The 15,255-nt window shown below is 36.8% G+C and overlaps 1 protein-coding gene across 8 annotated transcripts in view; it reads left to right on the forward strand.

Annotated features, from left to right (window-relative positions):
- The window catches only part of LOC139442181 (FERM domain-containing protein 8-like), a 37,571-nt gene that overhangs the window by 2,582 nt on the left and 19,734 nt on the right, over window positions 1-15,255 (forward strand). For 3 of the 8 annotated variants that reach the window (XM_071222965.1, XM_071222970.1, XM_071222969.1), the window contains exons 2-4: window positions 39-138; window positions 3,760-3,819; window positions 12,393-12,413. In XM_071222965.1, the coding sequence (XP_071079066.1) occupies window positions 39-138; window positions 3,760-3,819; window positions 12,393-12,413 (181 nt within the window). Of the gene's footprint in view, window positions 1-38; window positions 139-3,759; window positions 3,820-12,392; window positions 12,414-14,531; window positions 14,641-15,255 lie in introns of those variants that run through there. The other 5 variants (XM_071222966.1, XM_071222967.1, XM_071222968.1 and 2 more) reach the window with 5 other exon arrangements.

Genomic DNA, 15,255 nt, shown 5'->3' on the forward strand with positions numbered 1-15,255 from the left:
AGAATCCAGTAATAATATGATGATTATACATGTTGCAGGGCACCCATAGACTCAGTGCCAAGTACATTGGTTCAGAGGATCAAGAGGAGAGCAAGCACTTATTAGAAGAAGCTAACGGAGTTGCTGTCATGGATGAACGTAAGCATCACAAGTTATATTCATCACCTATCACTGATCATGATTTATTTTACTTCCTTAAACTTTCCTTAAAGCACCCGTCATTTTGTATTTGCATAATTGATTTATAACCACCGCATTAATTGTGTGTTAGTATATATCTTGTAAGTTCACAAGTTCCCGTGTAAAGTTATGTTGTTAACATTGCAGAAAATGTTAATGTGTAGATGTAAATGCTCTTTTTAGTCAGTTATTTTGATAAATAAATCCAGTTTTTTTTTAATGATGTGACATCACAATAACAAATTCCTGTCCTTATTATGTTGGTGAATTTTTTGTGCGTGCATGTTTTCATGATAGGGGAGACAGGGTAGGCTAGTGGTTGGTGCCCTTTATTATAACACACAAGTCCGATTTCAATTCCCATGGGTAGAAGGTATGGAGGGTGATTGTTATGTTCTGAGCCTCATACAGAAACACTTGACATAACCACATTAAAATGATTTACTTCTCAACATTCCCTTCCACGTTGATATACTTTTACCAACGATGTTGGCCGGATTTTATCCCATTTTTGTAGAAGTCTTTCCCTTGGCTGTACAAAAAGCTTGTCGCAACTGTTATAATGTCATAGTTCGAACTAAAACAGGTTCAGGCTAGATCAGGAGAATGAGGTGGATGCTGAAGGAGTTCAACGCCATACTTGTGGATTGTAGACATGGCAGTGACAGATCTGTGCACTCGTTGAAGAGCAAACCTTTTCTCAGCTTCCGATGTCTCTTAGTCTTACCTTACGTCTATTAGCCTTAATTGCATCTTATAACTGCCTCAGAGTGCACCATCATTTGCTACGTGTATTGTCTGACCTTTTGGAAGATAGTCCTCCATGTCGACACCCTCGGCATTCCAGAGTATGTTTTGGTGAACCAAGGTTTCATCCATAGTCACAAGCCATTGCACAAGGATCTGCTGAAACAAAGAAAGATTATCATAAGACATGTTGTGCCTGGAGCGTTTTTGATCAGATGACAGAAGCTATTGAACCCATTGATCTCATATTTCTTCATTGCCAAAGTCTCTGTGATAATGGTATGTACTCTCTCCTGAAAAATGCCTGCTAAACTAACAATGTGACGCTCAGTCATTCGCCAGTCGGTCATCACCATACCTTGGTTTTCTGGATCATTTGTGGTGTTGCTGATGTGTCAGGCCCTCCAGGACTGGGGTCGTCTAAGGTTGTCCCTGTCGCACTTTACTCTGCTGCCTACCTCTTTATGGTAGGATGGGCATACTTCCCAAATGTTGTGTTCATATCTTCATGGATGGCTGTTTGTTAAACCCTTTTTCTTCATGAACTTGATCACTGCACAGGCCTCCAGTTTGTCCATTTTCCAAAGGTCATAGACCCCTGATTATTTTTAGTACTTGTCACAATGAAAAACTTTGCTCAGTTGACTCAAATTCTTGTGGATATACCTCTATGACATAATGTAATTTCCATAGCCAAATATTACACAAAATATTATACAATTCCTTCTATTAGAGGCTCAGAATGTGGCAATGAACCCTCATAAAGACTACTTAGTTATTTTCTATGCCAGAATTGTGATGGTAAATTTGTAGAAGCAGCAAAATGTTCAGTTAAGGCACTCAATCAAAATGTAATTGTACTTGTAGTCATGTATCATCCTCATCAATTTTTTTTTTGCGCAGTTCACAGCTTTGTAGATTAATTTCATAAACTGCACTTTGCATCAGACATTACCCATCGTCTCAAGCTCAGCTGGCCGAAAGGGTGGTTAAAGCATTAACTTGTCACGCCAAAGGTCCAGGTTTGATTCCCAACATCGACACAATGTGTGAAGCCCATTTCTTGTATCCTATGCTGTCGTATTGCTCAAATGCAGTATCTTTCCATATTCACTCACTCTGACACACAGGTTAAAGCGCAAATAAGGCCAAGTTGATAAAAGTTTATTACCTAAACGATACAAGATTATATTATATCTGCTTGCAGCAGTTTATAATTGTCTTCCAGTGCCTTTGTTTTAGATAAAAAATTATTGTAGTCCACAGATTTCTGTTATACAGAAATATAATGGATGTGTAAAATCTTCAGGGGAGGGACATGGAAACACGGACAGTTATGCTTGTTGTACTGATGTATGAATTTCACAGTAGTCAATTTAATTAAAATCAGATCTTAGCTCTCGCTACTGCTAAACAAGGAGCTGTGGACATCCCATTAGGGATCACGTCAGAACGACCTTTCATCCGACCAATTGGAGCATCGCTTACCAGATCATGAAAGTGACAGTCGGAATGTGATTTCTAATCATGCAATCTTGAAAACATTAACACGGGGTATTCCGAACGATAGCTACTGGTTTAACAACTGAATCCATACAATCTAGACCATATATTTGCCATTCCAGAATGTTCTTTTGTTCAGGTTTCAAATTTTTAATTGAGAATACGTCAAAATATGTTTCAAAGCGTAGTCACCAATTTGAAATTAGTGCCGTAAAGCACGAGAAAGCTGCCTTCTGATTGGCTAATGTCGACTTCTTGTCAGTCCTTCCATTGGTCGGTCAAAATTTGCGCAAGGTCGGTCTGACGTAACCCGTAATGGGATGTCCTCAGATCTTTGTTTAGCGATAGCGAGGACTAAGATCTGATTTTAATGAGATTGCACAGCAGTGGGAAGGTTCGTGATAGAACGGCACAATCGTGTGGATTGGGTCAACTTTAATTATACACACATGCACACGCAATTTACCTGGGGTGAGTGAGTGCCTTTCAGCAAGTGATAGTTTTGGGTGTAGCTGCAAAATGGTAGCTAAAGTCCAATGCTGATTTTGCACCAGAATTCACAAGATCTACTAGAGTACAGATTACAGAATATTGTTGAAATATTTTATACCCACTGCTTCCCAATCCATTTGCATTTGAATACAGCCAAACTTTGCTTTGGAAAGTTATGAGACTACGAACACAAAGGATGTCGAGTTGACAGCCTTGGTTGCTGTTAATATTTTTAGACAGTAAACAAGGCAGTAACTCTTTGTGTTTACATGTTTATAACATTTGCTGAAATTACATTTTGAGTCAAAATATTTGGTGTACTTAAAGATGAATGGTTTGGGATCTCAGGGTTTTTATAAAAAAAAAGTCCATTATATACCTTAATTTGCACTCTGACAGAGCTTGTGTTTGTTTTATTGCTTATTGCCATATATCAGCAATATTCCAGCTATTGGACAGCGGTCTGTAAATAATGGAGTCTGGACCAGACAATCCAGTGATTGACAGCATGACCATGATCTAAGCAGTTGGGTTACGATGACATGCATCTACCAAGTCAGAGAGTCTGACCATACAATCCTGTTAGTTGCCTCTTACGACAAGTGTGGATTGCTGCAGAACAATTCTAACCAGGATCCTCACTGGGTGGAGCTTGTCTGGTGCAAAGTCAGTCGTCTTTAGTAGAACACTAGGAACAGTCATAAAGGCGCGCATCATTGCAACTCAGTATTAGCATCCAGTAAATGTCCTACAGTAAAAGCGTAGCAGTACATGGCTGCGATTTCACAGCTGTGTTAGGTAGAAACATGCTTTGTAATGTCATCCTCGTCTGCATAGGCTTCCTGCTAGAGGGGTCCTCCACAACAGTCAATACTATCCCAGATGCAGAGAAAGAAGGTACACTTGGTGGCAGGGGTATTCACTATTGCTTGCGTCTATACTGCAGTTGCATTTCTTCCTACTGCAGTTGCTTCCCTTTACAATGCAGTTTCTGCTTGCATCCTGTGAATATGCTGCGCTCATTCATGCATTGTTGATGTTTTTGTGTTTGGGATGAAATGGTCACCTGGGTGTGAATCGGTTATTTCTATATAAAAAAGCAATAGTTAAGCCTCAACAAATACTTGTGCAGTCATTGTAATTAGCCACTAGTCCAAACTAAGTACTAAAATCCCATTCCATTTCATCCCTGGCAAGCATGATTAGAGATAGCTATGTGTCTAATATTGTATCTATGTGTCTAATATTGTATCTATGTGTCTAATATTGTATCTATGTGTCTGATATTGTATGTGTTCTATTACTAACAAACATGTCAAGCTTGTATCCTGTATGTCTGATGTCTATGTTTTTCCAAGAAATTATTTCAAGGTATAGCCTTGTGATTGAGTAAGATTTCCCAAAACAGCCATCTTCCTCCTAGAGGAAAGAGTTGCCAGACTTCTATGCTGTGCTGGTGGTTGGACTCTGTTTATAGTCCACGAAATGTAATGTCAGTGTTTGTCTTTGTTATTAATATTAGAGTTAAGGATTCACCTTCCCCAAATTTTACAAATGTAAAATAAAAATATATTGTTTATCTTATTTTTATCTCACTAATGAGTTGGTTGAATAATTTCTGTATTGAAATGTTTCACAGCTGTTAAATAGGGAAATGGAAGTAAACCTGTAATTTGTCATTCCAACATTGTCCAAATGGCTATTTCCTTTCTTTTTTCATTTTTCTCCTGCCCCTGTGCCCGCACACTTGGTAATTTGTTGAAGGAATCATACGTTTTTAGGGTTTTATATTTTTTTTGTTTCCTCCACTGTGGAAAATGATGTGTAATCTAAGTAAGGAAGGAAGAGGGCCTCTGTTTTATTTAAATGATTATATGATGGAAAATTTCTGACAATTTCAGGGTTGCTAAATATATGATAGGTGTTTGTTCATATGAAAACAAAAGGTCAATAAGTGTCACTGACATGATTGAGGGGAACAAATAATTAGTGGGCGAGATTGACCAATCAGGGCTGTATTAGGTCTTGTGGGGGAAATTAGAGGGATGGGAAGAGATGTATTCTCGGGAAAACCTACTGGCAACCCTTCCTTTAAGCTGTTGTAGTGATTAGATTTGATGTAGTGGAGATGTGTACCTGTCAATTATGAATGAAAATGAGTGTACTAGCCTGACCTCTAATTCATCAAACATAGCTTTCATTTCTCTCCTTGCAACCATGAGGCTCCTTGGTTATCAGCCTAAATCATAATTTCTGGATGATATAAATGATAAGAACAAGTTGTCCCTATGTCCGCTTATCTAGACTTGCCTACTATAACAATAGAATTACTATACACCCAAGTACTTATCATTCAGTACAGCCTTAGAGAAAGGCTAAGTTGGGTCCAATCATCCTTTTGGTTGGGAGTTTTTCTCTCATTTTCAAACCTTGGTCTGTCGGCACCATGCTAATATTTTTCACCAAAGTGGTTACCATCTACAACGCTTAGCTGACACACGTCCACTTGTAGCAGTCAAGGACTTGGTTTGAACAGAGCTTCAGATAGGCTTTTGGTGTTGTGGGTATTTTACCCATGCATTTTAAAATCATTGGGTATCAGTAATTCTATCTGCGTATTCAAATTTCTGTTACCCACTAGTTTTTACACATGTGGGTATTTAAGTTAAATATTTAAAAACACTATTCATTAAGTCCCTGCAAACTGGTGTCGTGTGGGTTCGAGAGCTTTATAGGACTCAAAAATACTACGATACTTCCACAAGAAAGTGTGATGGCAAATGATCATGATGTGACTGTCATCGTGGAGTTTGGCAAGGTTGACGGAATGCCCGTTTATAATTTCAAAATAAGTTGCTGATTTGCTAATCGAATACGCACGGTTACTTCACAATATTTTGATGATACGCACACGTTTTATTTTTGTAGCGTATCTGTAATGTTCGTTGTGTATTTGTAATGTTCGTTTATATTTTACTGCGTATTTCTGCATTTCTGATGCGTATTTCACGCAGATACGCAGCTTATCTGGAGCTCTGTTTGAATCTTAGCGTGGGTAGATTCATTGTGAAGTCAGTAGGTGTTTCCTTGGCTTATTTTGATATCACTTCAAAGTGTCTCACTTTAACCTTGTTTTTTTACTGCCTTCGATTTTGTCAGCCTAGCTTCAACGTATGATTTATTACCAGAAAACTGTCAACCCTCTCTAGACATTTGATAAACATTTTTTTAAGACTTGTCTGCTGTAACCCCTAATCAGCAGGTTGATTTTTTACCTTAAATATTCAAATGCTTCCCTTTGAAAACTAAAAATCTCCAAGTAAAATTCCTTATACAGATTGATTTAAACTTACCACTATTCATCAATCACAGAGGTAGAATGACTTTTATTTAGCTCATTGTTTCAAGGCTACTTTCATATGTCTTGTTCTTCTGATAAACAGACTGTCAAGACACGCATCGATGTCAACTTGTTAGTAGAATGATGAAAATCCCCCGTTAAACAAACTTATCTATTGTAGGGGTATTTTAAAAAAAAAGTTGTGTTGTTGATGTTAAAGCTGCACCATGCAACCTTTTAGCTATTTGACAACGGTCTGTAAATAATCGAGTCTGGATCAGACAATCCAGTCATGAGAATGAATCTACACAATTGAGATGATATGCATCAGCCATGTCAGCGAGCCTGTCCACCTGATCCTGTTAGTCACCTCTCACGACAAGCATAGTCGCCTCTCATGACAAGCATGGGTTGCTGAAGACCTATTCTACCCCGGATCTTCACGGGTATTAGGGATGTTGTAATTCCAAGCATTGTGTTGAGAAAACATTTCATTCTATGCAGTTAAAGTGTTAGGCGGAGTTTTTTCTGATGTTATGGTTTTACTGGCCCAGAACAACATCAATGTTCATGAATGTGGAATAAAATATAAGTTTTGAGAATTTTCTATTTTTAACTGAATCTGTAAACTACTTTAAAAAATGAAACTTTAACTTGTAAAGGCATTTGGTGAGTTTCTTCTGGGCCTGTTGAGCAAAGCTGTATATTGCTAGAATATTATTAAATTTATTACTTCATATCTTTCAACTGTGATATTCAAGATGAGACAAGGTAAAAAGTGAGCTATATTTTAGTGTTTTAAAATTGGATTCCATCTGATCATCAGTGGGGATAATTGATTTGTTCTATATGCAGAATCATTGTGATAGTTGTAAACAAATTCTTTATGTTTTTCCCTGAAATAAGAACTACCTCTTTTTGTTAAGATTTGAATCTTTGAAAGTCTTATTCCTCAACTGAAAATCTTTGGAGGACCCAGATGGGATAGAATGTTTTTGTCACCAATATTCTTTTGCTTGTAAGAGGCAACAAAATTGTATCAGATTATCAGCTTTGGCGACTTGTTGATTGCATGTCATTGTACCATGCAACATGGGACATTGTTCACTGCATCAACCACTGCTATGGCTGGCTAAGACTAACATATGTACAGGCTTATAAACCATGATAAAGAAAGAATATTGGGGTGTAAAACAACAGACTTGAACAGAAGAACAGAAAAAATCTGTTCGATTTCATATTGATGAGACAGTGTTTATTTGTAAGTATATTATTAACATTTTAAAGCATTGCAATGATAGAGGGTAACCAATCAGTTGTTGATAATAATAAACCATCAAAACATCACAATAGTGTGTGGGATGGTTGGATAGCCTTGGTTAATGTGTTCGCTGGTCATCCCATAGACCAGGGTGCGATTCCCCACATGGGTACAATGTGTATAGCCCCTTCTGTTATATTGCTGGAATATTTCTAAAAGGGACATAAAAACCATACTCACTCACTCATTCACAATATTGGATTGTGCAAATTAGACATATTTCCCAAATTGGGATTGCTTGGGACTTTTAGTATTTTGTTTTTGGAACCTTGTAGAAATGCCATTTAGTGAAATAAATTCTGTTGCAATTTGTTCCAAGTGAAACCTTGTTTTGCCTGGACTATAGGAGCAAAAACATAAGTTCCTCATATGCTTCTCCTGAATTATGAATAATTTAGGAACCAAAGTCTTTCTTCCACAGTATACTACTTTAACCTGCAGTTCTGACAGCGTAACCAAGTTTCTAGGTCAGCCATAAGAATGTGTCGGTCATGTCAGCCTGTGTGGCAGGTCCTACAATTCCATACTTCCTGACCTGATAGCATGAAGCAAACTATGTCATCATGCATGGCTGATTTCATTAATATGACACATGCTTTGCACTCATAATCCGTAGGAGGAGAGCGTACCCGCTCACACTAATTATTTCCCCCATCCCTGGGTTCCCCATGATGTTGTCAGTGCTGTGAGCTTGACAGGCTTTGATCTCTCACCCAGCCCGGCAATAAACGTTGATCAGGTGATGAGTGGTTGTGCCATTGTTTATTTTCTGATATAAGCAAGAGCAGGTTGAGTGTTAAGGCTGTTAGGTACACAGTTGCCTGTTACAAGCTTATCTGGGTGCTGGCATAGATTGTGATAGATATATTCAAGTACAGGTAATATGATCATTTGTATGTCTTGTTAGTGAGAGTATGTTATGATTTTCTGTTAAGCCTTACATAAAGGCAGTAGTGATAAGTAATTCAGGCTTCCTTTAGCACAGTTTTACTGTAGTTCACATGCTTTGTTTACAGAGAGTGAGTGAGTGAGTTGCGTTAAACACCGCTTTGAACAGTATTCCAGCTGTATCATGACGTGTGATCATAATGTGGGAGGAAAGCCTGAATTGATGCAGGTCCCAGATGTTTACTACTTTGTGTATAGAGACAGGTAGATGTATACCAGTACATGTACCTAGAGAACAAAAATTATGCAAGTTCTGTAAACTGGGCTATTTAGAGAGTATTATTTGTATGTAAATTGTATGAAGAGAATAACAAATTATACATATCCCAAAATGTTCTGTACATTGATCAATCGCAAAATTGAATATGCATATGTTTTTCATGTTAACATTTTCAAGAAATGTGACTCCTTTGTAACTACTAAGTAGCATCTTCCTGAGGCAAGGGAGTTAACTGACTGTTAAAGTCCAGTTTCCACCCTTGCTTAACTAGGCTGGAATTTCCAGGCTCAATCGTAGCACCACCAGTGGCTATTACAAGTTATGTCCCTTTTATGTCCCTCCCATTGACCAATCACATTCCATCTCTCATATCACTTGCATTTGCTTCAAACAAAATCACAGCGCACAATCTAGACGATCTGATCGATAATCAAGATCTATATTGTTACCAAACGTGTCTTACCATGCTGTGTGCATTAAATCGCTTGAGCACCTTCATTAAAAACATGAAACGATTTACAAATCTATCGATGCTCAGTTGACGGTACACATGCTTTGCAAATCCTGCAATCGACCAAAATCTGCTCATTGAAATCCTTGTTGTTCATGAATTGGATGTCTAGATCGTTACACGAGTTTGCTTGGACGATGCATAGACTAGTTAGTCAAGCCAAAATGTAATTCTGGAATTTCAGTCTAGTTCGGCAAGAGTGGAAACATGACTTTTTTATCAGTTAACCCCCCTTCCTTCAGGAAGATCAAATTTGATGAATGTAAGACAGTCTAAGTTATCATGGTAAGCAATAATCCAAGCCCCTGTTAAGCCACTGTTTTAATTTACCAAGCAGAAATGTACTTTAATGTACCATGGGCTTGTGGCTTACGTCAGTACTGAATCAAGAAATACCAAATATGAAAGTACAGAATAATGGTATTTAACATCCACAGTGTGCAGGATTTGGTTAAAGGACAGGCAAAGCTGGGGATAGGTTTTAAAGCCCTAAAAAGTTTTATTTCTATGTGTTTATGTTTCAGTTGATTCATTTGAGTCTGTATTGTGGACTAATATGAATATCATTATCAAAAGATATATACATATATATTTGTATGTGCTAGTCACACTTTAGTATTGGGAAATAAGATTTTACTCATAAAATGACATGATAAAGATCTGCCACCTTGATTAAGTACTTGAAGAACCTTTAGACCATGATATGTTAATTATTAGATTTTCATCCAAATCTTTTAAAAATATACAAAACATTATATCAGAGACTATGTGTTAGTCTAGACCTATTTGGCTCACTGCTCTTTTACCCCAAGTTGAGAGTCATGTAATTTGAACTACCCTACACATACTCCATGTGCATATCATCTTTCTCAGGGCTCAGTGCAAACAATCTGCAAGGGTTGTTTAGCAGAATTTATGATATCAAACATATTTTCATTGTGATTTGAATAGAAATAGAAAATTAAAAAAGGCTGTGTTTGCTATCCAGCATGGTATGAACTCCCATCAAATATTTGTATCCCAATACATATTGTATCTTAGGCTGCATAACAAAATGCTTCCCTAAGTTACATTTGTTTCAAAAACAATGAAATTTTGAATAATTTGCCCGCAATGTATACCAACTAACACAACTGTGCATGCATTAAACTTGGTTCTTAAATAATATTTGTTGTCAAGCATTTTATTTTTGGAGAACAGAGTATGCTTTGTATGAGAGAGGTAATCTGTTTAAAAAATATTTTTATTTGCAATAAAATACTGATGCACAGGATTAAAAGTGATGCGCCAATGCAGGAGAAACGTTTCCTCTTCGTTTTATGTAGCCGTAACAATGTTAACCATTATGACACGAAAACAGATCAGTTTCTTTGTACCACTGGCCATCACGGGAGGATGTAGTGTAGAAACACGTCAGGCAAGTCCACTGATAATATCTCTTATTCTGTATCATGAATAATATCAACGAGCTGAACAAGTACGACAAAAATGGTTGACAAGAGCTGCCTGTAAGTTGTGTTGATGTTGTGTACAGTTTGTTGAGTTAAAGGTCATCTTGGGTCACGGTAGTGGTGACAGGGTAAGTCATTGAGATGAATAGACTGATTGCCCTGTATCGAGTTCAGGCAAAGGGAATATCTGTCATCAGCCTGTCAGTGCTTTATGATGGAGTTGACTGTACTATACTGTACTGTGTTGAGGAATCCTGCCCTGAAATACTTGTGTTGCCATTATTTTGCCAGACCCTTATGAGTCTGCATCATGCTAATCAAAAGAAAAATGATAAAAACATATCTATTTTGAAATTGTTTTTACCATATCAACAAATGGTTTTTTAAATGGTATTCTGCCATCAGTGTTAATATTAATCACTTTGTGGATTGATCTCCGGATACCTGGTACCTCTTATTGTGAAAATATTGTTTGACACAATTATTTCAATGACTTGGTTTTTCCACAAGCCCTTAATTCCACAAGTGTGATAAAATTTTAAAGTACAACATTCTTTCCTAGCTGCTGGGTGTTTACAAATTTAAAAATTTAAAAAAAAATGAAAGAAACTTCAGACATTGTGGTATGTTAAAGACTGGTTCCCCTTCGACTTCTCATTTCAAAACATACTTTTCATTTCCACTTAATTTCACAAACCAATAATACTTTTCAGAAATAACTTTAAAAAATATCTGAAATGTTATGTTTATGCTTATTCAACCATTACCTTTTATTTTGGGAGAAGAATTGATCTGTGTCCCAGACCGTAGAGAATAATTTAATGAAGGAGTCTAACTCAAATCTAGAATATTTTGGCAAGTTTAGATTGGCTCAGCTCTGAAATTAAGGATTGTTCTGGGCTCCAGTTGGATTATGTTTTAATGTATTTTGAAGATGTATATTTTCAAATAAGATGACTTTATTTCTGGGACTAAATATCAGTCTCAAGAATGTAGAATGTGATTAAAGAAAAATGGTCTCATGAACATAATGAATTAGAAGAGACAGAAAGAAATAAATGGTTACAAATGTGGCTGGTTGTATGATGTCACCTGTGTAATGCATCATCAATGTGGAGCATGAAGAGAATGGACTTTGTTATACCCTCCTGTGTTCTGTCTGGGTTAGGGGGCACGGGTGGCCCGGTCATCTAAGGCGCCGCAATTCGCTATGCAGTGTTCCTTGGGCACGCCAGAAACCTATGATTGTTGGTTCAAATCCTGTTTCGCCCGATTATGTTTCTAGGTTTGTCAGCACCATACCCTTTGCTTGTGGGTTTTACCAAAGTGGTAAACATCTGAGACCTGCATTCGGGCTTTCCTCCCACATTAAGCTGACACGCAGTGATGTAACTGGAATACTGTTAAAAGCGGCGTTAAACCCAACTCACTCACACTCACTCACTCTGTCTGGGTTATTATGAATATATTTTATGCCAATTACTGTAATACTTTAACATTAGATGCAAACATCACTGTATATACAGGAGTGTTGGCTTTTAAATATAATGACTGCAGCAGCATCCGTGTATATATCCGCATGTGTATTTTGCATGGTCTGTTAATTCGCTGATAATTACTTGCTATGTTATGTTATGTTATCATCTGAGTAAAGTGAGATGACATTGCCTTACATGCAGCAGAGGAGAGTCCAAAGAAAGGTAATGTGTCAGTGTAGCTGTATATGGTTGAAGCTGTACATGGTGTACTTAGTTGCATGTGTATGGTATGTGATAGATAGATGACCTTTGTTTTGTTTACATTTCATTCTGGTTATGTTGTTGCATGGTGTAGAGTTAGAAATAAACAATAATATCTGTCACGATGAACTATAATGATTGCACATTCTTCTTCAGTGTTATTGTATCAGGACAAAAACTTTAAAATAAATGCTCTATGCATGTTTATCTATAAATTCATTTGAATCAATCAAATCGTATTCGTAATGTAACTTAAAACATCTGAGCATGATTCAGTACAAGTCAGCATACGATAACGTTTATTAATATCTGACTAATTCCATTAATTGCTTTCTCAGTAGCGTGTGAGAAAGTTTTCAAGAGACAGGAAATTCCTGTGTATACAGCTTATGCCCTTTCCTACAGCCAGGGCCAGTGAGACAAGTGGGACTCCACAGTGTCAAGGCCCATTTCCGTTCTCCCTTCTGTGCTCTTATAGTGTAATTAGATCTACTTGGCCAGGGCCCACTTGCACAAAGCGATCTTAACGCTACGACTATTGTAAGCCTATGTTAAAATGTGGGAGTTACGATCATCTTAGCGCCAAGCCAGGGGAGTTTTGTTACATTGAAACTTACACTGATCCAGTATTTTTAGAACTGAAATTTGGACAACTTTTGTACCCAATTATTTTTTGATTATGTATTTTTGCAATTGTATTGGGATGGATTTAAAGGGTTTTGTATGAGATGTTTATGTGAAAATTGAATGTTAGGGTGAAGGAATATAGAAACATAAGACTTTTACATAAATCTGATTTTTTTTTTATTTCTGGTACTCAATGGATCATGGATCTGATGGTTCCAATTTACAGAGATATAATTTGTTAAAAAGTAATTGTTCAACCATGTAAATATCAATAAACTTCTTTTAAACCTTAAGGGTCAGTATATCCATGTAAGATTAATTTTAGTTTAGATTTAAGCTGTGCATGGGAAGGCATATTCTCTGCCTATTTTCTTGTCACGTTAATCAACCAAAAGATGTGTTAACTGCTGCTTTTGGCACTTATTTTATTTTGAGACTTTTCTCACCTCCATCTGCGGTGCCCACCTAAATAGATATGTGATACTTGTAAAGAAAAATGTTGGTGTAATATTATGAACACAGACCTTTTAGAAAACTTCTGAGAATAATAAAAACTCCAGTTGAATATTATGCTGAAAAGGTTTGAGATTAATACTCTTGATCATCTGAGGGAAATTAAAGTATAGGATAGATATAGTTACATTCAGTAACTTAATATTATTTAATTATGATAATAAATGTGGAGTTAATGTAGGCTGTCATCCAACAACAAGATTCAATAAATATTATGCTTACCCATTTTGCAAACACCTAGTTCTCATCACATATTTTCGGTGATCCATTTATATTTTCACTGTTATTTTGCCTTTAATGCCCAATTGAATCTGTTTTGGCAGATAATGGAAGGGGATTATTCTCTTGCAGTGACATTTCATGTTGTATATCACAAAACAGGAAAAATTGAATCGGTGATGATAACTGCTTAGTTGACACCAAATTAAGCAACAATGAAATGAAATTGCCAATTTTAAAGTAAACAAATTACTGGAGCAGCAAGCATTTCAAGTTACATGAACGTAAATATGGTGTAATTCAATCATGATAGGGAATACCCTGACATTTGAACCAGCACTGAATGTCAGCTGAAACACCTGCAGTGTGTTTCACGTTATTGTCAAACAAATCCAAGGCCACGTATGCTGGCCCAACTTTATATATCCGAGATATTGACTCACGAAGACGGTGAGTGTTCAAGAACAGCTGACATCAATAAAGCATGTAACCGTCCTCCCACGCAGTTACTCGCTAGGTATAGAATTTGTCATACATAACGCCTAACTCCAGGCATTGACATGTATTGAAATATGCAGGAGAACTCTCTTGTCCCACTGCTGAAAGATCGTAGCTCATGTTTTTGTGTGCATACAATGCGTCAATGTTGACTCAAGGCCTGCTGGCAACTTTTTGGGGGTTGTGTTTTCCTTGAGGCAGGCACTGTTTATACTGTGCTGTGTCGAATGTGAGGCGGTGGTAGTGGTGGTTTAGTCAGTGGAGAATCGTGGCAGAAGTAAGCTCGTGATCGACTGCATACAGTTGGTGCTTTAACTGCCAACAATGCATGGTAGTATATCATTTTGCTTGTATTGAATTCTCATCGCTAATGCCATTTTTTTGTAAGCTTTGGTTTTATGTCTAATAAGCCGTAAGTGTTCTCTCCTGTTTATTATTTCTGTCCTTGATTAAGTTATGTGTCTCCAATGTTGTTGTTATTGGCATGTAAATGTTTGACACAGATGACTTCACTCAACCACTTCCCATGAGGAGGTATAATTTAATAAATCACTTCGAATTTTTTTTTTACTTTTGATAAGTTAATGGTTCATTATGAGATTTATCATAATTCTGCTTATGGTGTGAAGCTGACTTATACTCTGAATATGTAATCAATCAAACATTAGATGGTATTTAGAAGATTTAGCCCACATCATATTTAAACACCTTTTTTTATCAAATCAGTGTTCATTAATGTTCATTACTAGATGTTGTGTTGAAGTTTTTGGATTGAAATAACTCTCCAATAGATCTTAGTCATTTCTTCAAACTGATTCGGTTAAAGAAGACATAAAAGAGACATGTTGATATAATTTCTAAACATTTTACCAGCTAATAAATTGCTTACAAGTAGAAATGTTCAGGTAACTCCTAAGCATATTAAGTGTTAATTAATGGCAGATAA

Source organism: Haliotis cracherodii, unplaced genomic scaffold, assembly GCF_022045235.1.
Source record: "Haliotis cracherodii isolate W230 unplaced genomic scaffold, xgHalCrac1.p SCAF_5, whole genome shotgun sequence".
In the NCBI taxonomy this organism is placed as follows: domain Eukaryota; kingdom Metazoa; phylum Mollusca; class Gastropoda; order Lepetellida; family Haliotidae; genus Haliotis; species Haliotis cracherodii.